At 32.3% G+C, this 11,660-nt stretch overlaps 1 protein-coding gene across 10 annotated transcripts in view; it reads right to left on the reverse strand.

Moving 5' to 3' along the window:
* LOC145061082 (3-hydroxyisobutyryl-CoA hydrolase 1-like) overlaps nucleotides 1–11,137 on the reverse strand; it is a 57,543-nt gene extending 46,406 nt beyond the window's left edge. For 4 of the 10 annotated variants that reach the window (XM_079008460.1, XM_079008456.1, XM_079008458.1 and 1 more), the window contains exon 1: nucleotides 10,880–11,136. Coding sequence is in view for 6 of the 10 variants with exons in the window: in XM_079008457.1 (XP_078864583.1) it covers nucleotides 10,880–10,915 (36 nt within the window). In the remaining 4 variants the exon portion in view is untranslated. Of the gene's footprint in view, nucleotides 1–10,879 lie in introns of all 10 variants that reach the window. The other 6 variants (XM_079008451.1, XM_079008454.1, XM_079008457.1 and 3 more) reach the window with 5 other exon arrangements.
* Nucleotides 11,138–11,660: the final 523 nt, after the last annotated feature.

The following is an 11,660-nucleotide window of genomic DNA, read 5'->3' on the forward strand; positions in this document are numbered from 1 at the left end:
TAGAAGTCGAGAATGCAATTTGCTAAATCTGTTGCTTGACCGATGACGTGGTTCAATCCTGACCGTCGCTTGCTAATCACGGCTCGCTTCGGATGAAGGACACGTCGCTTCGCATTACGCCCAGCGTCCGAAGTCTGTACGCCCCGCGTACCCTCGCCCTTATCCATCCGACGTACGATTACAGTTGGGTCCGAGCTGGTGGTCTTATCCGAGGAGTACGCCCAACGTACCCTCGGTACGCCCAGCATAAATCCGAACTTCGGCCCTTATAAATACCATGCGAATTCTCCCAGATTTTTCACACATTTTCACTTCTCTCTCTAAACTACTTTCTCTCTCTAGCCCCTTTTGAGTCCCCTAAGCCTTAGATAAAACCCCTAGCTCCCGAGGGAAGCCTCGAGGCTTCCGGAGTCCCGAGAAAAAGAGTCTTTCGGTTTCGAAACGCTGCTCCAAATAAGTTCCGGTTTTCGATAAAATTCGCTGTAAGTGTGCTACGCTTAAGCAATTTTTAATATAGTTTTCAAATAATAATAGGAATGTTATTAGGTCCTTAAAATAATTATTTGGGCTATTATTATGAGTTATATTGAGTGTTATTAACGCTTATATAATAATAATAATAGTCAGACTAATTAATTTGTCGCGGTTATCGTTAGACTAAACCCTAGTGGTATTGGTACTAGGTTTTATCGAAGGAAAATCGTTTTGAGAGTATCGAAGTGTTGTCTGAGTGTTGAGTCACCACCTAATCAAGTGAGTGCATAGTTACTTTCAGCTTACACATAGATATGAAGTATTATATATAAATTACGTGTTATGTGTGCATATTATCTGAATACTTGCTATCTATGCTGGATGAACGTTTTATACATGTTTTCAATGATTTAAACTGTATATGTATTTTATATCTACAAAATGTGTTGGGTAAAACATAGGTAGATGTAATAGTTGTTGTGTGACAAAATAAAATAATGAGAGGCCTCAGTATAGATGTTATTGATGATCCAGTCATCTAGCGGAGTATAGATGACGACCACGGACTATTCTAGACAGTCCAGTGGAACACTAGCAGGCTCGCAACCTGTAGGTGTTTATTTGAACCGTGTGTTTATTTGAACTATGTGCTCACCAGATGTACTCCATCCCCCACATGGTTGCCTTAAGGACATTTATTGCTGAGGAATCCCCTTAGCAGTAGTGTCCATCCCAATGATAGTCCTTAGACTAGGTCCCTTGTGTTAGATGTTTTAGGGACGTAAAGTGAGGATAACGGGAACAGGTAATCGGGTTTGTTTGGTTTGATAAAGTTAATAAACTTATTTATTGTGGGTTGAAAACCCTATGTGCTCACCAGGCTCCCAAGCCTGACCCACTCAGTTTCTTGTATTACAGGTGGTGGCGCATGAGCATAGATGTGATGTCTTGGGATGAGAGATTAATGGATTTTAGGCCTGTAAATACGGAATAATGTAGTAAGGCCTATATTGTATTGTTTATGCTTATGATCTGTATCGAACATGACATCCCGAGTCTTTTTAATGAAATACATTTCTACGGAAATTCTTTTGATAAATATTTATCATATATTGTTTTGGGACAAATTCCGCAACAATTTTATTTAAAATGTTACTCTGATTTTCAAACAAAGCATAAACAAAATCGGTCTTTTCTGGCCGTAAAAATGGGGATGTCACATCCCATAACCAGCCTCCATCACCTCATACTGTTATTTTGAAACCCTAGCCACCATTTGTGAGTCTTGAAGCTTTTAGTGTGTTTTTGGTTGCATTTTTAATGAAAGGAGTCCATTGAAAAATCTTTGGTGAGCTTCAAGCATTGTAGATCCAGACCTTGCACTTCATTAGCATTATCCAAGAGGTATAAAGCTTGCATCTTGATGTTCCTTTTGTTAGATCTGATTAGGTCATTAGTTTTTATGCTTTTTGTGTAACGCCCGTAGATCCGGGCTAGTCAATTTAGAGATAATAAGGGTCGAAAACGACTTTTCGACAAAAGATTATTTAGAATAAATAATCTTAACCAAGTTGTAGAATATGTCTCAAGGGTTCCGTACATATAAAGAGCACCGAAATCCGAGTTATAACGAAGAAGTTATAACTCGTTGAAGTTTCTCGACGGAATTGGCACGGCACAGGGAAGACGCAAATAGTGAATTTATGATAGAGAGACTTTTAGCCTTAGTAATCTAAATGAAATTCATAGAATATGTTAACCTGAGAACGTCCATAAAAAGAACGCTCAAATTTGACTTTGTATGAGGAAGTTATGATTTTTCGAAGTTTCGGCTTAGCGGTGTACAGCACGAAGTTCGAGTATTAGATCGAGCGGTTTTTTGCCGACACAACCTAAACGAGAATCGAAGATCTCGTTATTACTAGTGTAACGATAAAAAGACAGACGAAAATGGACATCGGATGAAGAAGTTATGAGATATTAACGGACCAATCCTGTCCCGGCCTGTTAAAAATATAACTTTAAAAATAAAGTCAAAATTAGCCGACGGAGTCTAAAAGAAAGTTGCAGATTACGTCTCCACCTACGCGTGGATATAAATAACGTCAAAAACGGATTTCGTATGAACGAGTTACAAATTATAATAGCATATTTACGTATTAAAATAAAGTATAAATCATATATGCGTACACATATATATACATATGTATATATCATTAGAAAGGTATCGACGATGCGGTCATTATAAGACTAATGTTGAGTTCTTTCGATATTAGTTTAGTGCAAATATCGTTAAATCTATTTAAAATAGTAATATAAAGGGGTGTTTAGTTGTTTATATAACTATAAGGTCATTAAGTAATTATGGATGGTAGTTTTTGAAAATTCAACTAGTATAAATAAGAGCCTCTAGCTCTCATATTTCTTGCCTCATTGTCTTGATTCAACGGTCTTTCTCTTCTTATCCCCCCCCCCCCCCCCCGAGCATTTTGGTCCCTCATGATTCGACTTCTCTTTCTGTAGTTTTAGTATAGTAAGGTGAGCGTTGAAGCGCTGCACGAATCTTTCATAGAAAGATTCAGCGACGAAGTTCTGCCCCTGTAGAGCCCGACTCCTAGCTAAAATCTCATTGTAAGTAAGTTATGCTTACCCTATTTTAAATATAGTTTATATTTAAAATTAGTATTGTTATTATGAACTTATAATAAATATTTGAGATATTATTATGACTTATATAAGTGTCGTTATAACATTTTTTAACTACTCGCAGTACGGGGAATCTGGTTTAAAGGACCGCATAGGGTTGTTGGATCTCGTTACAGCTTCGAGCTGATATGTGTATGGCATGCGGTATTTTAGGGAACTCACTAAACTTTGTGTTTGCGGTAATGTGGTTTAACATTTTCACGTACTTCCAATTCCAAAGGGAATGGCCCAGCTTGACTGCACAACATCTCCTGATGGTTTTTTTTCGTACTGGTTACTTTTGATTTACTCTGATGTTTAAGTAATACATTTTATCATGTCTGGTTTTGGAATAAATGGTTGTATGACTTAATGATTTTAAAAGAAATTTTTTTATCGATATTTTTGGGACATTACAAAGGGGTTGGAGTGAAGAGTGGCTACTCCTAGAAATTCAAAATGTGTAAGGACACAAGCCAAGTGACTCATACCTCAAATCAAGAGGGGCCAACAGAACATTTACCTGTCCTTATTCAAAATGTAAGTATTTTGGAACATATCATACTTGTTTTTTCGATCATATTTTTATGACATCCTTAATAGGATATGATATGCATCAATATGAATTGCCTTCAATCACACCTAATCTTCATACATATTTTTTATCAAGGAGTAGACTAAGCATCTTATTCTAACCTTAACAAAAAATTAATGTATTCATGTCATTTGGTACGATTCTAAATGACCTTCCCAATCGAGTCCTAAAATTTTGACCATTTTATAGCTACTACATTCTCACTGATTCCTAGGCACTTGAAAAAACTATAACATCCTGTTTTGATAAGTTTCTCATTTTCGGATTATAGACTAAAAATGGATTGAGTAAAGGCCTTGGGCTTCAAGGGAATGGGGTTTAGACCTTATTGGATGATGATAATGTTGGTTAAGTGATTAAATCCTTCGATTTGTGCTTGGAATAAAAAGGGTAAAAGGGAAAAAGTAATAATGCGGGCTTCTCACATGGATTATGGTTTTAGTTCGACATGTATTAAGTCCAAAAGTAATTAGATAAGGTTGTTGGGCTCGTCAATATTTTTCCGTGCATATAAAGATCGTTGAAAATGAAGTTGAAACGAAGAAGTTATAATTGTTTGAAGTTGGAATGGAATTTGGTGGAAACCCATTCTCACGAGGTGAGAAGTATATTCTCACGATGTGAGGAGCCTGTTTTCACGAGGTAAGAGGTTTATTCTCACTACGTGAGAACTATGCATCCTAACCCTATGAATTTTGTAGGGGTTTCAAGGTATTTAAAGGTAAGGATTCATGTTTTAGGGTATTTTCTTAGCCTCCATCATATCTAGAACCTTTTAGGGTATCTCTTATCCATTTTTTGGAGTTTTTGGTGATTTTACAACAATGTTTTCATGAAAGATTGATCATTGAAGCTTGTCAATTGAAGATATCAACTTTCATCTACCTTTTAGACCTTTGTAAGTTATGAAGTTCCAATATTTGTTGCATTTCATCTTGGATTTAAGTGTATTTGCTGTTTTGGTCCATTTTAGTGAGTTTTGAGTGAGAGTTGGGAATAAAGTTTGCAACTTTATTACTCTCCAAGGTCCCAAGAATATTGTATGTTTCAGGTATAGACTCCAACATCTTTTGATCAGTTTAGAATATTTTCTTGGACCTCGTGGACTAGGAAAGTTTTGATCTTTTGTCTTCCCTTTCATCCATGCAAGTTATCTTGGTCATTTAAGCCATTTTGGTGTATTAAAGTTTAGATCTTGAAAGCTTGAGGCATTATTATGGATAAAGTTGGAAACTTTATCCATCTAAACATCATGTTGATTCAGATCTGAATGTTAGAGACTTGGACTTAATGGATTTAGATGATAAATATGAATTCTTGGTCCCTTTAAGACTTAAAGACTATATCTTGGTTGTTTAGGCCATCCTAATGGATAAAGTTGGAAACTTTATCCAGTACGAAGCTATTTAGGAACTAGATCTGAGGTTGTGGGCCTTGGTATGAGCACTTAATGAAAACTTTGGCCTTTTAACCAGAAGTCACGACGTGACATAGAATGTGCCATGACATGACGGTGCCCAGAATTGTGATTATTTTGTCGTTGCATTCTCATGACGTGACCTAGGAATGGTCACGACATGACATTGTCTTTGGCTAAGCTGACCGTTAACCTTGTGGACTTTGACCGCTAACTTTTTGACCAGTTTGACTTTTGGTCAAACTTGGGTAGAATTGAGTATTTGACTAAAGATTGATCTCGGTTTGGTTTTAGGAAGTTTGGGGTGGCTGTTCTAATGTTGAGCTAGTTGTTGGGCTTCTGTTGAGTAGTTCAGGTGAGTCTTCTCACTGTACTCATGGGTCGACGACACCAATGTCGGCCCATTGGATTGTGTTAGTTGTCTTTATGACTCTCACATGTTTATGTTGGTTTCGGCCCATTTATATGCTGGGATGGGCCCATTTGTATGCATGGAGCCGATCTAGGCTTAGAGTCATTATGGACTCGGGGTTGATACGGACCCGACCCATCTACGTGGTGTTAAATGGAGTTATTATGGACTCGGGGTTGATACGGACCCTGGAGTTGATATGGACCCAACACAGCTACGTGTTGTTATATATAGTCATTGTGGACTCGGGGTTGATACGGACCCGGGGGTTGTTACGAACCCAACACAGTTATGTGTTGTTATATACATATATGTTGTATGTGGTATTTTGAGGAACTCACTAAGCTTTGTACTTACGGTTTTGTGGTTTGAAAATTTTAAGGTACTTCCAGTTTCAAAAGGAAGAGCCCAACTGAATCGCACTACATCCCCTGAAGATTTATTTTGTAATGATTGTTTATGATTTTACTCTGATATTTTGATAATACTTTTACTCTGATCGAATTTTGGGAATTTTACTCAGTATTTTTTGGACGTTACGATAACAAAGTACATGTGTATCAAACGTGTTTATATAATAGACATTGGATGTTAGGGTGTTTACCATGGGTATGGTTTCGGGTTTAGGTGTGTGTTGGGTGTAACTTCCTTGGTCCAAAAAAAACTTTTAGATACAAATGTCACATATCTACAAAAGTCAAATATTGTTAATGACTAAAATCCTCTAAAATCTTAAGTCGAAGGCCACCAAAAAACTAATCAACTTCTTTTTCCTCTTCTTATATCACATAGCGTCACATATGAAGCCTACCAAATTCATTGATGAAATCCTCAACGTATAGGTTATATTAAGATAAGGTATGATAATATAGAAATTCTTCCTACATATGGTTAACTAGAAAGAACTATCATCGTAAGAAATTCTTTATTTTCTCCTACATCTCAACTTTTGATATTAGCTCTTGTTTACATTGTCACAGGGTCCACTATAGTAAAGTATGTCTTCAGAGCTTCATATCGACAACAAAATTTCAATATATTTTGACCTCGAAAACAAAGATAACTAAATTTTCGCAATGATCTAAATGTTGAGTTATGATCTAAATTTCAATATAGTAAAACATGTCTTCAGAGCTTCATATCGACAACAAAATTTCAATATATTTTGACCTCGAAAACAAAGATAACTAAATTATCGCAATGATCTAAATGTTGAGTTATGATCACATTATCAATGATGTCATCACCGATTTATGTATCATTAATCAACCATCTAAATAGAACTATATAAAAGATATTAGAGGAAATTACATGAACTCTCCATGTGCTATGGTCCAATCTATACGTTTTGTCCTTAATTTTTTTTTCTTTTTTCATTCAAATTATTCTCGGTTAATTTTAAATTGTATGTTTCATCCTTTCCGGACCTAAAAATATTATATTGTATTTTTTTAGGTTCATTCTTTTATTATAAAGAGAACACCAATGTACAATGGTTTAAAGTTAGTACATCCATGTTATTGGTTTTCTCCGATAAGCTCAAATACATAAAAACAAGTTTATGTAATTTTACTCTAAAATCAAAGACAAACATGGAACAATTATCGATTAAATTGAAAATTTAATTAAACAAAAATATGTTATTTACTCTTTTATTTAACTATTGCTTCACAAAACCAACGTATTCAAGGCCAAGTAAAATCAAACATGAATTTTTGCACAAAAATAGTTATAGGAACATAAATCATCCCTTTTGGTTGTCAGACATGAATGATCGGTGGCAGTGGCTGTCTAGAGGATTCCACGGGTGTCGATCCAAAGTATCTTGACGGTTTTGAGTTTAAAAATGATATATAGAGGAAGAGAAATATATAAGTCATTGAGGTTTTTAGGCAATGTTTTAAAAACCGGTTTTTTAGTTGAACCGGTATGGTGATCGATTTTCGGTTCAACTGGTTTAACCGGTTCGACCGCCGGTTGAACCGGTTTCTATATTTTTCACGTTTTTTTCTATTTTCCTACACATACATACATATATAAATTATGAATTTGATGTTTACAAGTTCAAACATTAAAAATACACATAAAATAAATTGTAGATGAATCCAAATATATTAAAATAACACATAACCATAAGTTTTAGTGTTTTACATCAATCCATATACGTCAAACAGAAAATAAAGTATAATACCAAAACGAAATATAGTTTTTGATGAATACAAACACATCAAAATAATTTATAACATTTACCATATGTTTTTATTTAGAGTAAACTAAATAGATTTGAAAAAAATCACCAAACTTTATTATGTAAATGGTTCTTTTTCATGTGTTTTTATTCGGTTTAACCGGTTCAACCGGTTTATTTTTACCGGTTCAACCGGTTTTTTTCTAAAACCGACCGGTTCAATCCGGTTCAGAAATCAATATAAAACTGGTGATAGTTGAACCGTTCCCTCTCCCGGTTCTCGGTCCAACCGGTTTGACCGGCCGGTTCAAACTGGTTTTTAAAACATTGGTTTTAGGTGGGGTGGGGCCATTTTATTAGTCTTAAATTATAAACAAATGATAAGTAATTCAAAGAAAGAAAATTAACAAGGATAAAATAGTCATTCAAAGAAAATTATAAACAAATGATAAGTAATTCAAAGAAAGAAAATAAACATATAAAATTTAAAATTATGGATAATCCGAGTGAAAAGCAAAAGTTAAAAAAAGAAACACGCAAGTTGGATCATACCGTTAGGACGATTTATGTAATTTACTCAATATATCATTAGATTTCAAAACAACCAAAATCAATTACTTTGAATATAAAATCAAATTAAAAATATCATTAGATTTCAAAACAACCAAAATCAATCCCTTTAAATATAAAATCAAACTAAAAAGAAACACAAAATTACTATTCTAATAAAGGGATTATAAGCGAAAATATAATAATATTGATCTTCACCATTCACATGTTCTATTTAAAGATTTTATTTGTTTTAAAAAATAAAAATATAACTTACTAGTCAATAACATCGGTGAGAAACTGAAAGCATCTTTAATGGTTAAATTATACTATGATTTAAAACTATTGTTACGTCATCATTCTAATAACTTAACCTATAATAAAATAACAACTCTAATGGTTAACCTCTCCTAACATGTTTTTTATAAACTTTAACTAATTTATCTACATCTATCTAAAATGTTCTATAAAACTCCTTTATTTAATTATTCATTTTTTAAACACACATTATATTTTAATTTTATTAAAAATATTACAATACATTGTTTCAAAGAAATATATTACAACATATTGTTCGGAAAAATTAATACAAGAAATACTATTATAGAATAGTCATATAAAATATTTTAAAAAAATTATATAATCATTATAATTTTATATTTCATTATAGTTATTAAATATTTAATAGAAATAATTAATTAGTCAATAAATAAAAAAAATATTTAAAATTAAAATATATGTAAGGATATAAAATGAAATATAAGTAAAAGAGGGTTAAAAGACAAAACCTAAAAGTATATATTGATCATATATGTTGTCAATAAATTATATATATATATATATATATATATATATATATATATATATATATATATATATAAACTTTTTGCCCTCAGTAATAATAATTGCTTGATTAATAATAATAAATTTTAAAAAAGTCCTTGTTGAAGATGCTTTGAGAATATATATAGGGTTAGGTTATTTTGTTTTCACTATCTATTGTGTCCATATATGACTGATTCTGGACCAATCATTTTAGTTATTTTAAAAAAGTAATTAATGCATATTACATGTTGAAGATATAATAGGTATTAATTACATCTTCAACATTTAATATGCATTAATTACTTTATTAAAATAACTAAAATGATTGGTCCAGAATCAATCATACAGACACAATATATATATATATATATATATATATATATATATATATATATATATATATATATATATATATATATATATATATATATATATATTGAAAAACATAAAGGTGCCAAAAAAAATTATTTTTTTTTCTTTTCTTTAATTTGTAATTGATTGACTTATTTCACTCATAAACATATATGGTTTTATAACATTATAAAATAAATATATTCACTAGGGTCTATTATAAATGTTCTATTTCAATTTATTCTAGAAAAAATACAACAAAAAAATACAAAACTATTTTATTATTTGCGAACATTTGTTATGAAATATTGATTGTATATACAATTGGAATGAATTAAACATCTTTCGTAAATCACTGAAAGATAACTCACAGGTATATTCGAAGGTATAGCATCTAGTTAAGAAAAAACAGCAAATTTCAATTGTATGAACTACAAACATTTTAGATCGATCGGTATGAGTCATCAACATCGTTGAGGAGCCGACATGGCAAGCCTTCAATGGCAGTGAAGAGTTTGGCACACCACCAAACCAAATAGTGACATGACTATTGGTCAACCACAATTAAAAAAACAATATTTATTTTCTAAAAATGCATACAATCTTAGCACATTTTCTAATTGAAAATGATATGGTTTATTTAAATAATATGTCTTATAAAATTATATTTGTTTTATAATATTTAAAAAAAAAAACTAAAAAAATGATGACATTGAAATATTGTGGTGTTATGACATAATATAATTTCCTACAATTATGTTATAATTTGAAGGATGAGGTGTCATTTGAAGTGATAAGTTTTTGGTGTTATAAGACCGCTGAGAGTGTGTTTGTTTTTCTCGTGTCGTGTTCACCGCACCACCACTAACGGATGCACTTTGTATTAGAAGTAGCTATTTGATGTATATCTACTATGCAGGGCGTGAAAATAATTATTATTTCAACATATGGCTTTTTGTTTGAAATTGAATGACATATGGGCCAATCTACTCACGTTCTATGGTCAGGGCTTTTTGTTTGAAATTGAATGACATATGGGCCAATCTACTCACGTTCTATGGTCAGGATTGATCTTTATTCTTTTGGTGGCAGATCTCTCTCTCTCTCTCTCTCTCAATAACAATAATAATAATAATAATAATAATAATAATAATAATAATAATAATAAGTCATTAGGGAGAAACAGTTAGAATATTTTTCCAAAATAGAAACACAAACATCTCAAAATAGAAACACAGACATATGCGTTTGTACTTTGTATGTATATGAGAACATTTCGCCAAAAAAAAAAGGTGATTTTATCTATTTCTAGGGAGAAACAGGTGAGACTAACTCCATTTTGTGAAAAGTTAAAACTTAGATGAAAAGAGAAAAGCTTGTTACCAGGTTTTCTTCTTCGATGCTGAAAGAGCGAGCCATGAGCCAGGTTTAGATAGCACCACAATCACCTTGAGATAACTGGCATAGGTTATTTAGGGAGATTTTTTTTGAACGAATACTTTTGCTATTGGTTTAAAGGAGTTCAAGGTGACTATGGATGCAAATATTAGCCACAGAAGTTGAGGATGCAACCAACCACGTGCAAACGGAATTAATCACTCAAATGATTGATACAATTGACGTCACTTTTTCTTCCAGGGGGGGCCAACACTTATTTCTCGATCCATACATATTATGCCCCCATTTTCTTAGAACAAAATAACAGAAAAGAACTGAATTTTTGATATGGAAAGAGAATCAAGAGTCCAACCGAAATCATATTCACTGTTGGGTTCTTAGCCCATGAGTAGATAGCTAGCCCATCTTACTTTTAACCCACATCTCATTTAACACACACACATATAGTTTTTAAAGGCAATCAATTTTTTTGCACAAATAATTTATTAAACCTAAACAACAAAGTCAAAAACACTAAAATAAAACAGCTGCTAACATTTTATGGCGGCTTGTTAAAATATATTAAAGGTTATATTATAAAAAATGTTAAAATATATTAAAGGTTATATTACAAAAAGAAACAAACACTACTACTAATACAGATAATAAACTTAAATTGCCTATCTTAAATTGTTATTAGGGAAAAAGTGTTAAACAATGCAATTTTATTTGTATGGAAAGATAAACATACAATTATTATTATTTGTTTAATAAGGTTATTAGAGAT

Source organism: Lactuca serriola, chromosome 7, assembly GCF_051521515.1.
Source record: "Lactuca serriola cultivar US96UC23 chromosome 7, Lser_US96UC23_V15, whole genome shotgun sequence".
Taxonomy (NCBI): Eukaryota; Viridiplantae; Streptophyta; class Magnoliopsida; order Asterales; family Asteraceae; genus Lactuca; species Lactuca serriola.